At 45.4% G+C, this 24,336-nt stretch overlaps 2 protein-coding genes across 4 annotated transcripts in view; both read left to right on the top strand.

The window, feature by feature from the left end:
• The window catches only part of LOC143484491 (intersectin-1-like), a 30,625-nt gene extending 21,733 nt beyond the window's left edge, over positions 1-8,892 (top strand). Inside the window, 11 exon segments of the mRNA XM_076983230.1 lie at positions 1,236-1,357; positions 1,719-1,825; positions 2,322-2,505; positions 2,731-2,829; positions 3,116-3,283; positions 3,684-3,896; positions 4,017-4,138; positions 4,422-4,504; positions 6,043-6,126; positions 6,387-6,560; positions 6,718-8,892. Coding sequence (XP_076839345.1) covers positions 1,236-1,357; positions 1,719-1,825; positions 2,322-2,505; positions 2,731-2,829; positions 3,116-3,283; positions 3,684-3,896; positions 4,017-4,138; positions 4,422-4,504; positions 6,043-6,126; positions 6,387-6,560; positions 6,718-6,866 — 1,505 coding nt within the window. The 3' untranslated portion in view covers positions 6,867-8,892.
• A 3,603-nt stretch (positions 8,893-12,495) lies between these two features.
• The window catches only part of pknox1.2 (pbx/knotted 1 homeobox 1.2), a 25,776-nt gene continuing 13,935 nt past the window's right edge, over positions 12,496-24,336 (top strand). Inside the window, exons 1-3 of one of the 3 annotated variants that reach the window (XM_076982595.1) lie at positions 13,706-13,814; positions 14,223-15,271; positions 18,527-19,724. In XM_076982595.1, the coding sequence (XP_076838710.1) occupies positions 14,318-15,271; positions 18,527-18,622 (1,050 nt within the window). In that variant the 5' untranslated portion in view covers positions 13,706-13,814; positions 14,223-14,317 and the 3' untranslated portion in view covers positions 18,623-19,724. Of the gene's footprint in view, positions 12,617-13,705; positions 13,815-14,222; positions 19,725-24,336 lie in introns of those variants that run through there. The other 2 variants (XM_076982594.1, XM_076982593.1) reach the window with 2 other exon arrangements.

Below are 24,336 nucleotides of genomic sequence, written 5' to 3'. Positions count from 1 at the left end.
ACCAAGTCATCGGGCTTATAAACTGTCATTTATTTTTTCTGCTTGTTAGATAAAGCATGACATTAATTTATGCTTAAACATTATTGTACTCCTGGTACCATATCAGCTCTGATTTTATTGCTTGTTTTTATATCACATAACAGTATTGTAATTTTGATTGTTCTATAAAAATATGAAAGTGTAACTCCTGTTGTCAGTCAACCTAATGTGTTTGTTTTTTCTCCTCCCACCCTGCCATCTTTGTGGTTCCTTATTGGTTCCACAGTGTAAAAGTATTATAATGTGCTGCTTCTGATAGGTCCGTTGATCTGTGCTTGCTCCTCCTCCCTGGTTTTTATTTTATTAAAAGAATTTTTATTTTTTGTTTTTTTTGTTTGTTTGTTTTTTTGCCTTTTGGGAACCCATCATAAAGACGTCTCATTCAGTTTCAGAATCTGTGATGCTGTATGTGAACGTGAAATGAATTGGAAATTTGTTTGTTTTAAAGCTCACACCGTAAATCCAGAATTCTTAACCATTGCACTCAATCACACGGTAAATGCAGCATTTTATCAAATAAATACAATTTAAAAAATGAATGTACAAAAAAATAATAATAATATAACAGATCCTTAGCTTTAATAAAAGTGTCATGCTATCTTTATAGAAAATGACATGTAACCATTAAAGAACTCCATGACAACGGTGGACTTGTGTATTTTCTTGGAGGTGATTGTCGATTGCTCAGAGCCATGATGAACATGGTTGCAGCTTTCTCCTGTGTGACTGATCAAACTGCTGTGTTGGTTAATCATCCAATTACTTGTTCTCATGATATTTACATTAAAATACATCTGTTAGCATTCTTTCACATTTACAATGATCCTACTAGCCACTGTTATATTTCAGCTGTGCGATGTGTCATTTTGTTGTGGTGTGTATGATACTGTTGGCAATCTGTCTAATAATACATGTACAATGTTGCTGTAATATGATCAATGAGTGATCTACGAGTTACAGGGGGCCACAGGTGCGTAGGGAGCCGGGAGCTGGTTCCACAGGGACACACTGTTAAATTGCTCATATGCTAATGTTGCTGTCCAGACCTGATCCAGAGCCCTGTGTTGCGTTTATGATTTAACCTTGGTGCAGAAACACAGCTCCCAACAGCAGGTCCTGTAGTTTTCTACTGCGTACCGGAAACCAGAAAGATTTCTGCAAGGGGGTGAAAGCAATGACCTTTGCCCTGTGTACAGGGTGCGCTGACCTCCACCTTTTGGACATGCTGACCCCAATGGAGAGGAAGCGTCAGGGCTACGTCCACGAGCTCATCGTCACGGAGGAGAACTACGTCAATGACTTGCAGCTGGTCACTGAGGTAGGGGGGTGGGGTTTGGGGTGGGGGGGTAGAGTCCATGTGAAAGTTTTAGGGTGAGATGAGCCTTGAATTGGAGTGTCCAAGCGTAACTTGGGACAGATACTGAAATGATTGAATTGACTGAAATGAAATGACTAAAAAGTAGATCGTTTGCATCGTTAATGGAAACGGAATAGAAGATTCTGCATTTCTTTGCAAAACACGTCAAACCAGAACATAAAAAAGGGAAAATCTACTAAAATAGAACTTGAAGGATATGAAAACCTTTACCACACTGCAGCTGCTGTACTGAGAGTAGTGTTGAATTCATGCACTTGTCCCATGAGGCTCAGGGTGACGGTTCCTCGCCTGCCTCTCACAGATCTTCCAGAAGCCTCTGCTGGAGTGGGAGCTGCTGACGGAGAAGGAGGTGGCCATGATCTTCGTCAACTGGAAGGAGCTCATCATGTGCAACATCAAGCTGCTCAAGTACGCCCCCTGGTGGCCCAGCCCGCTCATTACCGCGCTGCTGTGCCACTGTTGTGCTGTAGAACAGGAGTCCTCCAGTGTTGTTCATGGTTGTCAGATCGAGCACCATTACTGATGCATCTCCTCTCACAGATCCACCACGCGTGTAGAAGTGACTCCCCAGATGACATAGGTCACTACATCTGGTGCAGTGCACAAATGCTGAGCGTTTGAACCTAATGATCTCCTGTAGGGTGTCATATGCTGATCCGGGGTCAGTTTTTAATTTCGTCGAGCGCAATAACATAGACAAGGCGGTTTGTGCCAGTTGTGCTTTTCCCTATTCCATTAAATCCAGATACGTAAACGAAGGATTAACAAACTCAGTTCAGTGACGAAAGCGTGTGATGTCTCTCCTCCGGACCTTTGAGCACTGATCCAAACCTGGTCACGCCTACACGGGAAGCGCCCATCACACTTGCGGGACTCAAGCGTTCCTCGGCCCTCTCCTCCGCAGGGCTCTGCGGGTGAGGAAGAAGATGTCGGGCGAGCGCATGCCGGTGAAGATGATCGGGGACATCCTGACGGCGCAGCTACCCCACATGCAGCCCTACATCCGCTTCTGCAGCTGCCAGCTCAACGGCGCCACCCTCATCCAGCAGAAGACCGACGAGATGCCCGACTTCAAAGACTTCGTCAAGGTACGCCCAGCTTGGACCGGGCCCCTGCGCTTCAGTAGGGGGCGTAGCTCAACCCGGTGGAGTCGGTGGTGGGAGGGGCTACCAGCGCCAAGATCGTACGTTCGATTCCCAGGGAGCAAACCGTCTAGCGATGAACGTTCTTTTTTCGAAATCCAGAGTTGGATGCTTTTAAGTGTAAAGCTGTAATTTGAGTTCCAACATTTCACGTGTGTGTGTGTGTTACAGAGGTTGGCCATGGACCCACGCTGTAAAGGCATGCCTCTGTCCAGTTTCCTGCTGAAACCCATGCAGAGGGTCACGCGCTACCCCCTCATCATCAAAAACGTACGTACGCACACGTGCGATACGTACGATATGTGCGCAGGCGTAGTGTATATACACGCTCACACGCATGTGATACTGCCTAATCATTAAAAACAGAAATACTTGACAACTTCTCTTCATCAACAACTAAACAATGAAAGCACTGGTCAGTCCAAAACTCACAAAGATTCATTTGTTTCCTGTAGTGGTTGGAAGAGGCTTTGAAAGATATCTGGTTCTCTGTGACACAGTACGCTGTCTGTCTGTTTGTCTGATTGTCTGTCCGACTGACTGACTCTGCATGCAGATTTTGGAGAACACCCCAGAAAGTCACCCGGACCACAGTCACCTGCGGCAGGCCCTGGAGAAGGCTGAGGAGCTGTGTTCGCAGGTCAACGAGGGCGTGCGTGAGAAGGAGAACTCGGACCGACTGGAGTGGATCCAGGCGCACGTACAGTGTGAGGGGCTGTCCGAGGTGTGTGAGGACACTTACACACACACACACACACACAGTCTGGCCAGAACATGTAGTGTCACACTGCATACACGGCTGTACAGGTTTAGGGTCTGATGCGACATCAGCTCGACCTTAAATTACAACATCAGTGCTAGCGTTGTCGGCTCGTGTCCGACACATTTTGTCATTAGGATTTTGCGACCACGTACGCAGATATTTCAGCACGGGCAGAGAACATGGCCAAGGATGACATCACCCTTCCTCTTTGACTCATTGCATCCTCTTCCTCCTGACCACATCAAAACCCACATGTCTGACGGCCCCTTGCTTTGATCCGTGCGTGTCCTTGGCGATGACCGTCTCTTTGATCCGTGCGTGTCCTTGGCGATGACCTCTGATCTCTTTCTGATCGCTCCAGCAACTGGTCTTCAACTCGGTGACCAACTGCCTCGGCCCCCGCAAGTTCCTGCACAGCGGCAAGCTCTACAAGGCCAAGAGCAACAAGGAGCTCTACGGCTTCCTGTTCAACGACTTCCTGCTGCTGACGCAGGTCATCAAGCCCCTGGGCTGCTCCACCTCCGACAAGGTCTTCAGCTCCAAGTCCCACCTGCAGTACCGCATGTACAAAACGGTGAGCGCTCGCACGACCGTCCTGCCACGCCAGTCTTCTTCCGCTCGTCGCCCGCACGCTCGACCCCACATCAATGTTGACTGTTGCCTGGTGACTGTTGCCATGTTCTGACCCTCGTAGCCCATCTTCCTGAACGAGGTGCTGGTCAAGCTCCCTACGGACCCTTCTGGAGATGAGCCCGTCTTCCACATATCCCACATAGACCGGGTCTACACCATACGTGCAGACAGCATCAACGAGAGGTATTCATAGATGATAAGGATGCACGATATATCGCTCCATTACACCCAGTCTTAATCTACCAGCATGTCCCCTCTGGCAGGGTTTCCTGTGTGTTTTGTGGAATAATTGCATTCGCCTAATTCAGTGCTTAATATTGGTCTTTTTGAATATATTTGTATAGATATATTAGTAGTCTAAAAGTGTGTTACACTGACGTATTCTATCTGTGCAGCTCTCACAAATGATCACAGGTCATGCAAATGCATCCCAAACTGATTTTGGAAATGTGATTGTTCTGGTCAGGACGGCGTGGGTGCAGAAGATCAAGGCTGCCTCGGAGCTCTTTATCGAGACGGAGAAGAAGAAGAGGGAGAAAGCCTATCTGGGTGAGCTGGAGCACGTTTGACGTTGAAACACCAGCAGACCGTTTGGATGACACCCCTAGTTCAGGAATGTTCTAGTTGAGGAATGTTCTAGGTCAGGACCAGTGATGGCTTAGTTACCTTGAAAATGTAATCCGATTACTGATTACTCCTTTAAAAAGTAACTTAGTTATGTTACTGATTACTTGATTTTAAAAGTAACTACGTTAGATTACAAGTTACTTTAGTAGTTACATTCAGCAGCAAAATAAATTTTTCCAATACTCACTTTATTGGAAGTGCGTTTTTAACAGTAACAATGTATCTCCTGACATTATGTTTGTGTAGCTGCGTGGTATTATTTGTAAATTTAGTTAGTAACTACTTAGTAACGCGTTACTGACATCACTGGTCAGGACATACCCCTAGTTCAGGAATTTTCTAGTTCAGGACATACCCCTAGTTCAAGAATGTTCTAGTTCAGGACATACCCCTAGTTTAGGAATGTTCTAGTTCAGGACATACCCCTAGTTCAGGAATGTTCTAGTTCAGGACATACCCCTAGTTCAAGAATGTTCTAGTTCAGGACATACCCCTAGTTTAGGAATGTTCTAGTTCAGGACATACCCCTAGTTCAGGAATGTTCTAGTTCAGGACATACCCCTAGTTCAGGAATGTTCTAGTTCAGGACATACCCCTAGTTCAGGAATGTTCTAGTTCAGGACATACCCCTAGTTCAGGAATGCTCTAGTTCAGGACATACCCCTAGTTCAGGAATGTTCTAGTTCAGGACATACCCCTAGTTTAGGAATGTTCTAGTTCAGGACATACCCCTAGTTCAGGAATGTTCTAGTTCAGGACATACCCCTAGTTTAGGAATGTTCTAGTTCAGGACATACCCCTAGTTTAGGAATGTTCTAGTTCAGGACATACCCCTAGTTCAGGAATGTTCTAGTTCAGGACATACCCCTAGTTCAGGAATGTTCTAGTTCAGGACATACCCCTAGTTCAGGAATGTTCTAGTTCAGGACATACCCCTAGTTCAGGAATGTTCTAGTTCAGGACATACCCCTAGTTCAGGAATGTTCTAGTTCAGGACATACCCCTAGTTTAGGAATGTTCTAGTTCAGGACATACCCCTAGTTCAGGAATGTTCTAGTTCAGGACATACCCCTAGTTTAGGCATGTTCTAGTTCAGGACATACCCCTAGTTCAGGAATGCTGCAACAACATCAATCATACACCTGCGTGAATTCTGTTTCATGTAAAACAAAAAAAACTTTTAAAAGTGCCAAAATTGTTCACTTCCTGTTGAGATATATCAGTACTGCTGTTTGTAAGGAGTTTCACAGTTGAGTGTCAGATGTATTCCGGTTGTGGCTACACCTCCGTGTTAATGAGGTGACCTTTATGCACGGGAACATGCTGGTGAATTTTGAAAGAGAAACAGATGCCAGTCGTGTTCCAGCTTTTTGCTATTGGTGTTCAAGATTCTTAAGGGCATCTCCTGTGTGTTTTTTCTCACTTTGCGTGTGTGTGTGTGTGTGTGTGTATGTGTGTAGTGCGGTCTCAGAGAGCTACAGGCATCGGCAGACTGATGGTAAACATTGTAGAAGGAATTGAGCTGAAACCATGTCGTTCTCATGGTAATAACCCACCCCTTCTCTCTCTCTCTCTCTCTCTCTCTCTCTCTCTCTCTCTCTCTCTCTCTCTCACTTTCATTCTGCCTCTCTGTTATTATCTGGGTCTCATAGCTCAGGAAATCTTTATTTTTCAGTAATTAAATAATTGTTAATGTAACCTACTTATTTAATTTATTACATATTTTAGCTTTAAATTAACTGACTGTTGGACAAAGTAGTTTTTTACTGTAACTGTGTGTGCGTGTGTGCGTGCGTGCGTGTAGGTAAGAGTAACCCATACTGTGAGGTGACTATGGGTTCCCAGTGTCACATCACTAAGACAATGCAGGACACCCTGAACCCCAAGTGGAACTCCAACTGCCAGTTCTTCATCAGAGACCTGGAGCAGGACGTGCTGTGTGTGACCGTGTTCGAGAGGGACCAGTTCTCACCCGACGGTGAGAACCACACACACACAAACCTGAATTAATAAATAACAATAATGTGTGGCATGTGTCTGACCAGTGTAGTGTAGACAGAAGTCTATCCTCATATGCCATTTGAGTGAAACACTGTCTGAACACTGTGTGTGTGTGTCCGTCTGTCTGTCTGTAGATTTCCTGGGCAGGACAGAGATTCGACTGGCGGACATTAAAAAGGACCAGGGTTCAAAAGGGCCGATCACGAAGAGGCTTCTCTTGCACGAAGTCCCCACAGGAGAGATAGTGGTCCGGCTTGACCTGCAGTTGTTCGACGAACCCTGACCCACACACACACACTCCATGACCTTTGACCTTCTTCTGCCCCAGATTCCATCATGCCCTAGATTCCATGGTGCAAACCTACCAGCCTATTGTGACAATTCCACATCACTCAGTACCATGCCCCACCGTGTGCGTGTGCGTGCGTGTGTGTGCAAGAGAGTGAGTATGGCTGTCTGAAAATGTGAGCTGGAATGTGTTACACTGTTCTCTAGTTTGACTTTCTTTCTTTTATTTTTGGCTTTAAGCCTCCAGTTCACTCCCAGAGCAGAAGCTGCAGATGGTGTCTGTGGTGAGAATCTGTGGTGAGGAGCTAACACAACCATCACTGCACCACTACCTCTCTGGGAGTCCACACACTGAACTTTCCAAGCCTGGGGGTTGTGCTTGGATTCCCTTTTGCATATTGCAGGTTAATCTAAATCGCAAATGGCAAACTCCTAATGGCCGGTTACTTGGCACAGAGAGCATTTAAAATGTAGGATCTTAGTATACTACAGAGTACACACTAGAATTGTGATGCAAACATGAACGGCTTCACAAATCCCTGTTTGTGTGAGGTGTATTTGTGTTGTTTTTTTTGTTGTTGTTTGTTTGTTTGTTTTTTTGTCAAACACATGACCCAGTTTACTTGTTTATTTCCTAGACTACTAGTGGCATTGCCATATCCATCATGTTTACAAATCCTCAGTTGTGGAAGGGCTTCTAGAATTAAAACACACGTTCTAGAAAGTCACTGTAGAGTTCTGAAGTGTCTTTGAAAGCACTGTGCCATTCCAGAAAGCACGTGAACGCACCCAGGCTCTAGAAAATAGTTTAGATCGTTAGATTTCATAGCCTGAAAAAAAACATCACCAGTCGGCCAACAGTCCAATACATGAATGCAATCAAGGGGCCGATTTCCTAAGGAAGTAACTGAGCTCTCAGATCATGCTGAAGCGTGAATAATCACAAGAGGCTATACTGCATATCCCTCTAGATGATAACAAAGTGGAACTGTTTGGGGAACAAAGACTTCTGAGTTCATTCCTACCTGTGGTGTGAAGAGTTGTGAATCAAAGTGGCCAGGAGTCCTTGGACAACTGATTTAATTTCCTAAGCTGAGACACCATGGAGTAAAGTGTCAGTTTTCCTGCTGTAATTCCAGCACTTACCTCAAAGGGTTTGGGCTGTGTTTTTGTTTTTTGTTTTTTTGGTTTTTTTTGCTGAGAAATGAGCAGATTCATTAGCCCAGTGTCTCCCCTTCAAGAGTACCAGGTACCTGTTGAGATTCTGTTAATGCTGTACCTCAGTTATAGTGAGCTTAGGACTCGCCAATGTGAAACGTTTTCTTCTCATCACCTTTTCCATTGGTGTCATTTAAATTATACAGAGTCAGCTCTTTACCTTGTGTTGTATTTATAATTGATGCTATGTTACTAATATGTTCAGTTCTTTTATTATTGCTTTTTTTAATTTTGAGATTTCTGTTTCCCTCTAGAATCTGAGCTCTGCTTTGATATTTGTGGTTAGATAGTAGCGATTAACGTTGTCGATGGATTTCATTTGTAAAGATGGCGCATGTAAAGACACAGCGTCACACTTAATATATTGTTTAACAATGTGCTTTTATTTCTTATCTTAAAAAATACAATTGTAAATGGATTATGGTACAGAGTCTGGAAATCTGGGAAGATTGTAATGCATAGAAATTATGTGTATAAATTGTGCCATTTCAAATGCATCAGAGATCAGGCAACAGGGTGATAGTGATGATCAGTTCAGCTTCATAGAGCGATAAACAATAGCGCTGCTACTCCATGTTCTGTTTGATTTAATCGCTTGTTCTATTTTTGTTTGTTTGTTTGTTTTACAGTTCAGGAGTTTGAAAGTGATTTGTTTTGAATGGATGGGACTAGAAATGGGTGTATTACTGAGCCTGAGAATATGTTTCTGAATAAAGGGGGAGTAATGTGTACTGTAATGTGTGTGTGTGTGTGTGTGTGTGTGTGTGTGTTTCTGAATAAAGGGGGAGTAATGTGTACTGTAATGTGTGTGTGTGTGTGTGTGTGTGTGTGTGTGTGTGTGTGTTTCTGAATAAAGGGGGAGTAATGTGTACTGTAATGTGTGTGTGTGTGTGTGTGTGTGTGTGTGTGTGTGTGTGTGTGTGTGTGTGTGTGTGTGTGTGTGTGCGTGCGTGTGTGTGTGTGTGTTAGAGATGTGTGTAGATGCAATATGGACATAACTATTCCGCTGCTGTGGTCATGAGGAGTCAGACTCACTGAGGTGAACTCCTTTTGCAGGGTGTGTGAGTTGTTTCCTCTGGTGTGTGTGTGTGTGCAGCACCGTTTCTGAGTGCTTCAGTTTCTGCTGGGTCACCTCTCTGGCGTCATAGCGGGGAATATTTCACTTTAAAGGACATTGAAGAGATCTGAGTGACCTCTCTCCCTCTTTTCTCTCTCTCTCTTGCTGCGTTTGCCCCTCCCCCACACGTTCTCTCCTCCCCTTCTGTACATTGTGCACCGGTAGGGTCTATCCCTTATTTTTTAATGAGCAAAGTCCCGATAAGTCGACAGTATAGTACGTGTCTGTGTTTAAATCTTTGAAAGGAGTATAATATATTACGACTTGGAAAATAATGATGTTGATGACAGCGTATTGTTATCAATGTAGAAGCAGTGTATTGTCTTAAATGTTGCAATTAAAGCTCAGTTGGACCAAGATGCTTGTCTGAACTAGTTTGTGTGTTTGAGTGGATGAGACTACACTGCTTGTTTTACATCTTGGTCTTCAGCGTGTTGTTTCCCACCTAATTTCAGAAATGTTCTTTTGAATACACAAACACGAACATGATTTAAATATTCTGTAAAAAAACATAGATCATTGTAGTTATATGTATTTATTACATGATCATATACTCATAGAGACAATTTTCATACAGTGTCAGCCTCACAGTAGGCTGATGTTCTGGGAGCTGTGTCATGATTACCTTTGAGTCCTTATAAAAGTGTATAACGTGTCAATTACAGATTGTGGTCCAACTACAGTATCTGTAATTGTACACAAATACAGATTGTGATGTCCTGTATGGGGGCGTCTGACGCTACTGCATTCTCCTGTTCAGTAGGAAACTGTTCCTGTGCTATAGGCCACATAGAGATTTAACATTTTTGTTTGCTTCTTACTCGTGCGTTCAGAAAAAGTGGAACTGATGGAGGGGCTTTTGAGGAGGGGATTGACAGTAACAACTGAGCAGTCATCTATGATAATACTGTATCCTGTATTTTATGATTTATCCGTTCACTGGAAATAATCAATATAGTACCAACCTTGTGTAATCTTTCAAAAGAAATTATATCAAGTATTTATATGTGATATTGTTCATTGGTTAACATGATAAATTGCATTATTAGTAATATATAAATGTCAGTGGTACAGGTCATCAGTCAACCTGTATCATGACTCTCACTGCAACGCACAGTGGGGGGGTTTAATCATGGTTCTGGTAGACAGAAACAGAACAATTTCAGTGTGGAATTATGCAGTCCCTTTGATTTGATTCATAAGTGATTCCACCTCAGTGGTATGCTCAGGAAAGTTGTTTGGTCATTACAAGAACACAAAGGGTTTCAGTAGGCTACTTGTGAACTTGTAATCTATCAAATGCTGAAATATATAGAAGAGTGCAGTGTATAAATATAAATTATATCTGAATTATATCTGAATTAAATCTGAAATATCCCTGAATTGTGAAAATGCACTTAAAACACTTCACTGAATTAAGACAGTTATTTTCAATGATTCTTCAAATCATGAAGGAGTCATTATACTGACACCTAGTGGTGTGGAGGTCTCAGAGATTCTGCATTAAATTTATTGAAGTCCTTTTTTTCAATTATTCTCATTCTCATGTAGTTATAGAGACACCTACTCATCTGGATGTATCAGATTCTGTACTATATCTATTTTAATGGCTGTCTCCATGTGGGGGACCTGTTCAATTATATCACTAATGGTTCAGTGACTACAGTGAAATATGATTCTTCATCTAATGTGAGCTACAGTTTATATAAGAAGTTAAAAAATATTAAACAATCACTTTCAGTATATTTTACGTGTTATTAACATTGCAGCATTTTCTTGTTAATATTAATGAAGCATTGCTTTTGCTTTGTGATTGACCATATGATATTCCACACATCCACAGTGTATTTATTCATTTGTTTGTTTGTTTATCAGCAAGCATGCAAAAAGCACCAGTTGTCTGCATGAGTTCAGATTGTCTCTAATGCAAATTGGGTATAGAGCATAATTCATACGTTAAAAAGTGCTTTAACTTCTTCATGCGCTGGATCATCGTCTCCTACTGCCACCAATGGTGAATGCTCCAGATGCCACAAAGCCACAGGTGCAACACTCAAAGTTTCCCATGCCATGAGACACCCGGCAATACAGCGTAACACACAGCTGCCCCGTCTGATAGACAATTCTAAGGCTGTGAGGTAAACATAGACTCATGCCACTGTACGAAGTTTGAGCTCACCGCAGTGCGTAAGTATGTCGTAAGCAAACTTTTCCCATCGTTAATTATCCATTATTTGCATCATGGTTGGTTCATGAATATTTAAACTATAAGCAGCCTTCAAAGCAAGTTTCTCTAGCAGTGAATTTCTCAGAGTTTACTCCAGTCATACAGTTCCACAAGGTGAATCTCACTAATACCCGAGATTGCTTCATGCAAGCCTTCTCCAAATCAGTGCCGAAGCCATCTTTACATTCAGCCTCACAGGAATATTGCTGTTTTTCTTGTTTGTTTTTTGTTTTTGTTTTTCACCTCATGAAGTTTATTGTGAAAACTTGGGTAAATTTAAACTATTTTTAAAAGGGCAGATTTCATTTCATTTGTGCTGTGGATGGAACAAAAATTGTTGAGTTTTCTTTTTCTCATAATTCACTTTTTTGTGATTTTTAAACTCTGTGTTTTAAACTCTAATGTGTCTTTTTACATACAGTTTCAGTGTATCTGAGGTGAATGTAAAAAAAACCCTTTTTATTAATGTATTAATGTCAAGCCTCCAGCCATTTTGCTAAACAGATACATTTATTTTTACTCTTGTCAAACACAGGATTCTATTCAGAAAATGTTCCTAGATAAGATCCAGTGAATACTCAACCAAGATCAAGTATAAACACCAGTGTTTATATGAACTGAACAACTCCTCTTCCCTTACCCATCTCATGTATATTAATGCTATGCTAAACTATCCTTAGTGAAAGTTATTTCAGCACCTGCCCCTTAGTTCTTTTAATGCTGAATGTTCTGTACCTCTCTCAGGGCCTCCAGTGGGATGATGTAGGCTCAGAGTTTCAGAAAACGTTACCTGAGGAGCTGACTAAGCTCTAACTTCACTACATTCCCAGAGTTTAAGCTCTCAGCTGAGTACTGCTGTCTTCTATAGCCACAAATTAATGTTGTGGTAAAAGTCTGTTGTCTGATGATGCTTTAAAAATATTATATAAAAAAAAAAATATATATATATATATATATATACATACACACGCACACTGTGTAGCTTTCACATCTATACCTCTCCGGAATGCTGTCTGTTCTCTGGGGGGCGAGAACATTTTTACCGCACAGCTTAATATCTCCTCCCACAACATGAATATTCATGAGCAGAGCGGCCTGCGTGCCTTACGCGGTGACGCCATGCAACAACTGCGGGTCCCGATTGCTGCAGCCGCTTGTCATTGTGACGAAGATTGGCACTAAGGTAAGCTGTCACTCAAAATCCTCTTTTTTCACTCCCTATCAATCAGGCGATCTGGGCCAGGCGCTATAACGCTCCGGGGCCATAATAAGACGGGGAGAAGTGTCCCGACGGTTCGGTTTCGCTCGGATGTTAGGAAAAAAAAAATTGCGATGGCGGTTATCGTGAGCGATTTTCCGGCAGTCGGAGGACGAACAGGAGCAAGGCCCAGTTTTATGATCTTTTGTGGAAGTGCGAACGGCGGCGGCTGGTGGGGAGGGATGCCCGGCCGAGCCCGGAGTGATTGATAGGCGATGGGCAGGAACACACCGATAGACCGATCTCGCCCCCCACATCAGCACAACGTTTTATTCTCCCGGGGGAGGGGGAGAATAGACGGATGTTTTTCAACAACTTTTGACACATTGTCCATGTATTTGTAAAAAAAATAGTTTTAGGTGACTGGCCAATGTCTGATCGTCCCCCGTCACCGAAATAGTTTCTGTTTCGGCCGGAGATCTGGATTAAATAGGTCCAGGAGAAACATGGCGGCGGTGGTGTTGGGGAGAAGATTGGGCTGACTAACCTAACGGAGACAGTGTGTCTCTGGCTCGCCGTTCATGTCACCGCGCACAGCCAGACTGCGATTATTACCTTATACATGTAGACCGTGAACCGGATGATGATGATGAAGAAGAAGAAAGGGTTGCTGGCTACATATTTTAAAATCAGGTCTCGGTATTAAGTCGTATAGCAGTACAGACACATGAAGGCAGTTTCGGCAGTGTTTTGCAGACACAAGTGTGCCATAATGCGAACTGCTGCTGTGTGGTGTTGGTTGAAAGGTTCCCTGCAGGGCTGCGAGTTGAATGACCTCTAAGTGTAACGCACACATCTTCCGTTTTACACGTTTGAATTATAACCTGCACCATTTCATTCATGGAGGTCCTTGTGTGTTTCATTGACACGCGTAAACAACATGAACCGTGCAATAAAACATCAGTGTTGTCAGATGTCCCAGTGTATAAATATAAAGGTATATAAATGCATGAATATTTGTGGAAACGTTCAGAAATAAAGCGTTGATATGAATGATCAAGTGTGTGTTCCTCCAGTTTTGGTGCTGAAACTGGGCTAGGATGCTCACGCGTTGTCAGCAGCAACAGTAACTATGATGACATCCCCATCAGTGCCCATGGAGGAGTTTCAGGACGCTGAGCAGGTGAGTGGGTGTTGAGTTTAAGGTAGCGGTTAAATTCTCGAATAGTTATATATTGTGACGGCGCTGGGAATATGGACCTATGAGCTCCGCCACCGACTAGTGGAGGATGCTGGGAAATGTACAGGGTGGGAGATTTATGTTTGTTAATGTTCCTTAACATGGCAATTCTTTGTGCATCTTTGTGTTAGTTCATTTATGGAAATGTGGGAATGCTTTGGGGACGTTTTGTTGGGGAAAGTAAAAATCACCATCAAGGTTAAATGTGTGCAGTGATATGACATGACTGCCACCAAAGCACCTGAGGGAGAGGAAGTAAAAAAGCAGTTATTACTCTTGATGTTCAATAAAGAGTATTTCTTGCAAAGATGAGCTTCTTGAGTGAGTCTCCTTCTTCACCGGCGCCACAAGTGGTGTCAAGAAGTGGGCCTCTGGGCAATCTGCGTCAACTGTTGGACGAGATTGACGAGGTGGGCGAACTGGTGCAACGGGAGGAAAGAGCACTAATGAAGCTACGGAGAGATGCAGATGGACGGAGCGTGGCGAAGACGAAAACCACGGAGCGGCTACAAGCTGATCGGCAGGAAGAGCGCCGAGCGTACTGGCCAGAGACGTGGAGCGGCGCCACCTGCACGGACGACGCCCAACCAATGACGGCGATGGGGGCCGCCGAGGAGTGGAGACACAACGCGGGCCAGAACAGCGTACGTGCGGAGCGTGCTACACCGGCTTGCAGCGAAATAGCGGCATGCGCCTCGGGCCGGAACAAACTCATTACGCCGCTCCAACTGCCCAGGTATGATGGACTTTCCGACTGGGCTGAATATGATGCCCAGCTGAAGATCACAGCGAACAGAATGGGATGGTCGGACTACGAAACGGCGGCACATTTGTGCCTATCACTGCAAGGCCACGCTAAGCGTACGCTCATTGAACTGAGAGAGGAGGAACACGACGATCTAACCGCGCTGCGCAACGCTCTGAGGGCGCGCTTTGGCAGGCAGCCGCTGAGCGCCGCGGCGAGGCAGAGACTGTCACTAAGACGGCACGCACGTGGCGAACGCCTCGCGCTATTGGCAGCTGACATCACACTGCTGGTGCGGCAGGCGTATCCGACGTTCCCAGAGGAAGTCAGACAGAGGCTGGCCTTAGACAGGTTCGTGGAGGCACTGGAACCTTTTGAGTTACAAACACACGTCCTGCTGAAGGACCCGGCGTCGCTGGATTTGGCGATCGAAGAGGCGGAGAGGGCGGAGCTGGTGCTTTCCAGAGGACCCACAACGCGTCCGACGGCTGCTGCGAGACCGGGGCGAGACACAGCGGGACGTCGAACGATGACGTGCTGGAGATGTGGGCTACCGGATCACAAGGTATCCGAATGCACGCTCGGGTCCTCGCTACCTTCACGCCGACTGGGCATAAATGGACTATACACCCCCCTGATGGTCAATGACAAGCCGGTGAGTGCCTTAATCGACACCGGGTCAGCCGTTTCTGTGTTACACTACAACACTAGGGCAATTAGGTCTAATGCTAGGATATTGGGTGGTGAAAAAATTAGCCTCACCACAGTAACGGGTGAGAGGCTTGTGCTCGGTGAACACACTTTGGCGAGGGTAGACTTCGGGCGGGGGCCCTTCGTACATAAGTTTTGGCTCGGCGATACCTGCGACGAATGCATATTAGGGCTGGACTTTTTGAGACGTGCAGAGGCAGTTATAAATTGCGAGACCGGGGGAGTTTCATTTAGTGGTGGGCCATCGGTGGTACGTCTAGAGGGCGACTCGGACCGCGGGGACGCAGGCCGAGGTGGGCACGGGCGCCCGGACATCGCTGAGGCCGTCCGCGAGCTATGGACTCGCTGCGTGGGCAATCTCACTGCGGAACAGAAGGGCAAAGTTTGGTCACTTTTAGAGGGTTACATGGACATTTTCGCGCTGTCGGAAAATGACTGCACTAGAACCAGTCTAGCTACGCACGACATCGTGACAGGCGACGCAAGGCCGATCCGTTCGAGACCCCACCGCCTACCGTTTATGAGACGCAAAATAGCTGAGGAGCAGATCAATATCATGGCTGAGGCAGGCATAATTGAACCCTCGAACAGCCCGTGGGTCTCACCGGTCGTACTGTCACAAAAGAAGGACGGGAATTGGAGGTTTTGTGTGGACTACAGGCGGCTTAACGCTGTCACGAAACTTGATGCATACCCACTGCCGAGGATCGACGAGTCTCTCGAGCTGCTTGCTGGGTCTGCATGGTTTAGCTCCCTCGATTTGCGCAGCGGTTATTGGCAGGTTCCCCTCACCGAGTCAGCCAAGGAACGCTCTGCATTCACCATAGGTAAAGAACTGTGGCAGTTCAATGTGCTACCTTTTGGCCTCTGTAACGCTCCTGCAACGTTTGAACGACTCATGGAGAAGGTCCTGAGAGGGGTCCCGAACTCTAAATGCCTTGTTTACCTTGACGATGTACTGGTGCACGCATGCTCGTTCGAGGCGGCGTTAATGAACCTGGACACGGTCCTGAATAGGATACGTCGCGCTAACTTGAAACTCAACCCCGCGAAGTGCAATCTGCTACAACAGCGTTTAAATTTCTTGGGCCATGTCGTTAGCAGCGAGGGGATTAGCACAGACCCAGCAAAGACGGAGGCGGTGAGGGGATGGCCTCGCCCGACGAACACTAAGCAGGTCAGGAGCTTTCTAGGCCTGGCGTCCTATTATAGGAAGTTCGTTCAGGGGTTTGCAGAAGTCGCAGCACCGCTTCATGGCCTTACTGGCAGCAGGGCGAGATTCGTGTGGTCTCCCGAGTGTGAGAATGCGTTCAGGGAGTTAAAGGATAGACTGTGCAGCGCGCCTGTACTGGCCTATCCCAAATTTGACACAGAGTTTATTCTTGATACAGACGCGAGCGACCATGGTGTTGGTGGCATACTCTCACAGGTGCACGAGGGCACGGAGCGCGTGATCGGGTACTTTAGTCGCTCCCTGAGCAAGGCGGAACGCAATTACTGCGTCACCAGACGCGAGCTGCTTGCAATGATAGCATGCCTGGAACACTTCAGGCCGTACGTGTATGGCGTGCCTTTTCGCCTGCGTACGGATCACGCATCGCTGCAGTGGCTCCTAAACCTCCGTGATCCTGAGGGGCAGCTGGCCAGATGGCTGGCCAGGCTGCAGGAGTTCAAGTTTGACATTGTGCACCGACCGGGTAGAATCCACGGAAACGCGGACGCTTTGTCGCGCAGACCGTGTCAAAGTGAGAGCTGCAAACACTGTGTGAAGGTTGAGGTGAGCGACCCTGATTTCGTACGCTGTGCGGCGCTCAGACCGGTAGATGAGATGCCCCAGCTGGAACTCGAGGCTGTACCGATTGAACAATTTAGGGAAGCCCAGTTGGTTGACCCTGAGATCGGGTGGGGTTTGAGGCACCTGGAGGCTTCCTCATCACCGGTGTGGGACGATGTATGCCCGCTAGGCCCCGTGGCAAAGGCGATTAGGTCCAATTGGGATAACCTGCGCGTGAAACAGGGAATGCTGTGCCGTGAGTGGGTGGAGCCTAATTCGGACAAGAGCATACTGCAAAACGTGGTCCCGGTACAATTAAGGGAGAGAGTTCTTAGCTCGGTGCATGGTGCGCTCGGTAGTGGGCACTTCGGGGTATCTAAGACGCTGCGTCGCCTAAGGCAAAGGTTTTGGTGGCCAGGCTGTAGACGTGACGTCGAACTATATGTCCATTGCTGCGACACGTGCGCCGCCAAAAAGGGACCAGCGACGAGACCCAGGGCGCCGCTGATCCCTATGCGTTCGGGTTCGCCAATGGAAAGGGTCGCCGTGGACGTCATGGGTCCCTTCCCCGTTACTGAAGCAGGTAACAAATACGTCCTCGTCGCGATGGACTACTTTACAAAGTGGCCCGAGGCGTACGCCGTGCCGGACCAGAGCGCGAGCACGACGGCGACCGCATTGGTCAACGAATTTTTCTGTCGATTTGGGGTCCCGGAGACTTTGCACAGTGACCAAGGGCGAAATTTTGAGTCTGAGGTTATGGGTGAAGTCTGCAAATTGCTAGGGATCAGCAAAACTAGGACTACACCACTGCACCCGCAGGGGGATGGGTTAGTGGAGAGATTCAACCGCACGCTGGCGACCCAGCTCGCTATGGTCACTAGCAGGCATCAGAGAGACTGGGACGTGAGATTGCCCGCAGTCCTGCTCGCGTGTCGATCGGCGGTGCAGGAATCGACTGGTTTCACCCCTGCATGCCTTATGTTTGGAAGGGAGCTCCGCACGCCCATAGACCTTGCCTTTGGAGCGGCCCCAGACGCAGGCCCGCCGTATGAGCCCGGTCCGTTGTTTGTTAAAGACCTACTAAATAGGTTACATGACGCGCACCAGGTCGCGAGGGATGCCCAGGGAGCCGCGAGCCTCAAACAGAAGAGGGCGTATGATGCACGGTGTAGTGGGGGGTCGTTGTCCCTGGGTCAGCAGGTGTGGTTGTATAACCCTAAACGGTCGAGGGGCCTATGCCCGAAGCTACAGTCCAGTTGGGTGGGGCCGTGTTCTGTGATAAAGCAGCTCAGTGAGGTTGTGTATAGGGTTAAATGGGGGAGAAAGAATGTTGTCGTACACAGAGACCGGCTGACACCGTACAGGCCCAAGGCTCCGGTCGGCCGGCGGGACGCTGATGTTGACATGTCGCACTCTGTTCAGCCTGCTCCACGGGACATGTACAGATCTGACACTGAGGTCCCTGCTGCTTGTGACGTCGACGTGGCGGGCTGTGGATTATGGACGAATGGACGCTGAGGCGCCCCTGCCTCCCGGTTCTCCCGCCACGCTACAGGTACCTTCCCCGTCTCACGCACGGCACTCCAGGCCACAGAGGACCCGTGGACCACCCCGTCACTTGGGTGACTTTGTCACCGGATTTCCTATTTAGGGTCGCCGGGACGGCGGACTATGAGGGGGGGGCTATGTGACGGCGCTGGGAATATGGACCTATGAGCTCCGCCACCGACTAGTGGAGGATGCTGGGAAATGTACAGGGTGGGAGATTTATGTTTGTTAATGTTCCTTAACATGGCAATTCTTTGTGCATCTTTGTGTTAGTTCATTTATGGAAATGTGGGAATGCTTTGGGGACGTTTTGTTGGGGAAAGTAAAAATCACCATCAAGGTTAAATGTGTGCAGTGATATGACATGACTGCCACCAAAGCACCTGAGGGAGAGGAAGTAAAAAAGCAGTTATTACTCTTGATGTTCAATAAAGAGTATTTCTTGCAAAGATGAGCTTCTTGAGTGAGTCTCCTTCTTCACCGGCGCCACAATATGGTAGCCTTGGTTAAAAAAAAAAACCCAGAAAAACCCTTCATAAATGTTTTTGTTCCAAATAAATGTCACATGTCTTAGCGCAGCCTCTGGTGACATCACGTTGGGGTGTGAAATAGGACGATTGTTAATTGAATATGATGAAGAGCTCGAGGAGCCCAGTTTGACTGCAGTGTGACCGGCAGTGTGACTGCATTAAGGGGCTGTCTGCGTTTCCTGAACTTTTAAGGTGTGGTTCAGTACAGGTTTTCGTTTTTCAGCGTCCTCAAAAGAGATCCAACAGAAGCGAAACTAAATAATAATTTTTAAAAAACCAGTTTTGTTTGAGCTATATTGAGTTAACTCTATTGATGTAAATAATAGGCTGCCAATGATGTTATGTAAGATGTAAGCCAGAACTCCTGGCACCAGTACTTTGAAGTTAGTGTGGAGCTGTCTTACTGTCTGTTAGTGAAGAGCTGTCTCACTGTCTGTTAGTGTAGAGCTGTCTCACTGTCTGTTAGTGTAGAGCTGTCTCACTGTCTGTTAGTGTGGAGCTGTCTCACTGTCTATTAGTGTGGAGCTGTCTCACTGTCTGTTAGTGTGGAGCTGTCTCACTGTCTGTTAGTGTAGAGCTGTCTCACTGTCTGTTAGTGTAGAGCTGTCTCACTGTCTGTTAGTGTGGAGCTGTCTCACTGTCTGTTAGTGTGGAGCTGTCTCACTGTCTGTTAGTGTAGAGCTGTCTCACTGTCTGTTAGTGTAGAGCTGTCTCACTGTCTGTTAGTGTAGAGCTGTCTCACTGTCTGTTAGTGTGGAGCTGTCTCACTGTCTGTTAGTGTAGAGCTGTCTCACTGTCTGTTAGTGTAGAGCTGTCTCACTGTCTGTTAGTGTGGAGCTGTCTCACTGTCTGTTAGTGTGGAGCTGTCTCACTGTCTGTTAGTGTAGAGCTGTCTCACTGTCTGTTAGTGTAGAGCTGTCTCACTGTCTGTTAGTGTGGAGCTGTCTCACTGTCTGCTCTTTTCCTCACGTACGTTGTGGTAACCTCTACTGGCCTCTGTCATGGGAGACCTGGCACTGACCAAATTGAAATGATGATTGCATAATATAAACACATCCTGTAATTTCACTTCTACATCACACACACACACACACACACACACACACACACACACACACACACACACACACACACACGAGCGTGCATCGTGGTTATGATGAGGAGATTACACTCGAGGGGAAGCTTTTCCACCACAGACAAAACCGTGTTTTGAAGCTCCTTTCAGTCAGTGTCATTGTTACTCAACGTCACATGCATTCAATCACATGTGTTTGCCTGGGAGAGAGTGGGGGGGGGTCTGAGGGGGCTTGGGGGGTCTGAGGGTGTGTGTGTATGGGGGGGTGTGGTCTGAGGGGTGTGTGTTCTACTAAGTGTTATGAACATTACTTCCTGCTTATTATTATTATTCATCATTTAATTGCAGGATGTGAAGATCCTGGTACGTCCAAGGTTAATGTTCTGTGTGTGTTTTGATGAGTTCTAGCGTTCACATGATTTATAGTAGATCAATGTTTATCACAACGCATAGCAATTATTACAGTTATAGCCTTATAAATGATTATAGCATTATAAATATTATAATTATAATAATTATAGCCTTATAAATGATTATAGCATTATAAATATTATAATTATTATAATTATAGCGTTATAAATGATTATAGCATTATAAATATGATAATTATTATAATTATAGCCTTATAAATGATTATAGCATTATAAATATTATAATTATTATAATTATAGCGTTATAAATGATTATAGCATTATAAATATTATAATTATTATAATTATAGCCTTATAAATGATTATAGCATTATAAATATTATAATTATTATAATTATAGCGTTATAAATGATTATAGCATTATAAATAGCATTATAAATGAAAAGATTCAGCTAGCACTTTTAGGAATGTATTACTCAGGTTTTCAGGTGTCATCTCTGATGTGGGCATGTAAAGTAGAGAACACTGTCCACACGTACACTACATGTAAAACACTGTCCACACCACACACATACACTACATATAAAACACTGTCCACACATACACTACATATAAAACACTGTCCACACCACACACATACACTACATACAAAACACTGTCCACACCACACATGTACACTACATATAAAACACTGTCCACACCACACACATACACTACATATAAAACACTGTCCACACCACACACATACACTACATATAAAACACTGTCCACACCACACACATACACTACATATAAAACACTGTCCACACCACACACATACACTACATATAAAACACTGTCCACACCACACACGTACACTACATATAAAACACTGTCCACACCACACACATACACTACATATAAAACACTGTCCACACCACACACGTACACTACATATAAACAGTGATGTCGGTAACGCGTTACTTAGTAACGCGTTACTCTAATCTTACCACTTTTTTCGGTAACGAGTAATATAACGCGCTACTATTTCCAGTCCAGTAATCAGATTAAAGTTACTTATCCAAATAACTGTGCGTTACTATTTTTATTTTCCCTAGTAAAAATATATATTTTTACTTTCTTCTTGGCTGTTATACTTTTGCGTCTGACCGTAGCGCTCGACTCCGCACGCTGCGCGCGACCCTGTGAGAGCACGAGCACGTTTTACAAGTCATTTTTAACAGTGTCCTCCTGTAACGATATGTGGTAGTATAAAGAAATGCCCCTCAAAAACAGGGGAAGGAACATTTACCTGACCAATTTTAATGTTGCTTTGTGTTTCAGGTTTGAAAAGTGCTGGAATTTTGACTAATGTAGCCTACTTTAAAATGCTTTAAATTTTAATGGTATTTCGTTTCACAAGCTGTCTGACTGAACAATTCGCTTGTATTATGTTTACAAATAAATTTACAAATAATACCGCGCAGCTACACAAACGTAATGTCAGGAGATACTGTAGCGACTACTACTCCTCACGGCGAGTCTTGCCCTTTAAGTGACGCTGGGGGGGCGGGGTCTGCGCGCGCCAGGGTTGCGTTATCAATAAAGTTTCCCTCCTCTGGATTTTTGGATTAAGCAGTTTCTGCATTGGTTACCGAACCTGCTTCAATTGTTACTGTTAAAAATGCACTTCCAATAAAGTGAGTATTGGAAAAATTTATTTTGCTGCTGAATGTAACTACTAAAGTAACTTGTAATCTAACTTAGTTACTTTTAAAATCAAGTAATCAGTAACGTAACTAAGTTACTTTTTAAAGGAGTAATCAGTAATCAGTAATCGGATTACTTTTTCAAGGTAACTTAGCCATCACTGCATATAAAACACTGTCCACACCACACACGTACACTACATATAAAACACTGTCCACACCACACATGTACACTACATATAAAACACTGTCCACACCACACACGTACACTACATATAAAACACTGTCCACACCACACACATACACTACATATAAAACACTGTCCACACCACACACATACACTACATATAAAACACTGTCCACACCACACACATATACTACATATAAAACACTGTCCACACCACACACATACACTACATATAAAACACTGTCCACACCACACACATACACTACATATAAAACACTGTCCACACCACACACGTACACTACATATAAAACACTGTCCACACCACACATCAAACTGTCCATACCTCATACATACACCACATATAAAACATGAGGTGCAGTAGGTAGAACAATATCTCAAACCTCCAGTCGGTGTTGATCCAGATCTAATGACACCCTAAGCCGCCTACCTCAGCGTGTGTCTCAGTAGTGGTCAGCTGATGGAGGACCCTTGCTGTGGAAGCGCCGTGAGCATCTGTCATGTGGTAGTTGAGGGTGGAGGTGGAAGAGCGTATCAGTGGACCGGCTTCCTCTCACCTTGCCCTCAAAAGGCCATTCTCTCCGTTCTCCTTGTGGAACCGAGCAGCATAAAGAAGCTTTTGACGGAGCCCTGCTGATGTGCTTTTGAGTTTTGCCAAAAGAGTTTTTGTACTTTTGCCTTAAGGGGCTGCAGACATTTCTCTCTTTATTAGAAACACATTGCAACAGTAGCTTGCGCCTCATGTGGAGCTAGCTGGTCCCCTCGCTGGGTTAGAGTTAGCCATGCTGGGTTTGAGTTATCCACACAGGGTTTGAGTTTGCCATGCTGGATTTGAGTTGTCCATGCAGGGTTTGAGTTAGCCATGCTGGGTTTGAGTTATCCACGCAGGGTTTGAGTTAGCCACGCAGGGTTTGAGTTATCCACGCAGGGTTTGAGTTAGCCATGCTGGGATTAAGTTAGCCACGCAGGGTTTGAGTTAGCCACGCAGGGTTTGAGTTATCCACGCAGGGTTTGAGTTAGCCACGCAGGGTTTGAGTTATCCACGCAGGGTTTGAGTTAGCCATGCTGAGTTTGAGTTAGCCACACAGGGTTTGAGTTATCCACGCAGGGTTTGAGTTAGCCATGCTGGGATTGAGTTAGCCACGCAGGGTTTGAGTTAGCCACGCAGGGTTTGAGTTATCCACGCAGGATTTGAGTTAGCCATGCTGGGATTGAACTACCCACGTAGGGTTTGAGTTAGCCATGCAGGGTTTGAATTAGCCACGCAGGGTTTGAGTTATCCATGCAGGGTTTGAGTTAGCCACTCAGGGTTTGAGTTATCCACGCAGGGTTTGAGTTAGCCATGGTGGGTTTGAGTTATCCATGCAGGGTTTGGGATTCTCATATTGGGTTTGAGTTAGCCACGCTGGATTTGTGTTAGCCACACTGGGTTAGAGTTAGCCGTGCTACAAATAGACATTTGTACTGGCCGACCAGCAGTGCATGTCCACAGTCTGACTACAGTTAGGCTCCAGTCTGGGATTGTACACTCCTGAAATGGATTTTAGGATGTTTCACTTGTGTTTGTAGGTTGTGTGATGGGTGTGTCAGGCTGGTAGGAGTCCTGCATCTTTAGCATAGTCAAGAAGTCAAGGTGTACTGCAGCCAGGTTAGTGCAGGGCAGTGGTCGAATGCCAGTGCCAGTAGCAGCTCCTGCCTGTGTGTGGCACAAGAATGCAGAGGAAGTCTTGGAACCTGCTGTGGTTTGTACTGTCACTTTAACAGTCCTGGTTATAGTGTTTAAATACACACTGTCTGCATGGGTGCTTTTAATTA

The sequence above is a fragment of the Brachyhypopomus gauderio genome, chromosome 20, assembly GCF_052324685.1.
Source record: "Brachyhypopomus gauderio isolate BG-103 chromosome 20, BGAUD_0.2, whole genome shotgun sequence".
NCBI lineage: Eukaryota > Metazoa > Chordata > Actinopteri > Gymnotiformes > Hypopomidae > Brachyhypopomus > Brachyhypopomus gauderio.
This window is presented reverse-complemented; position numbering and strand designations above follow the sequence as displayed.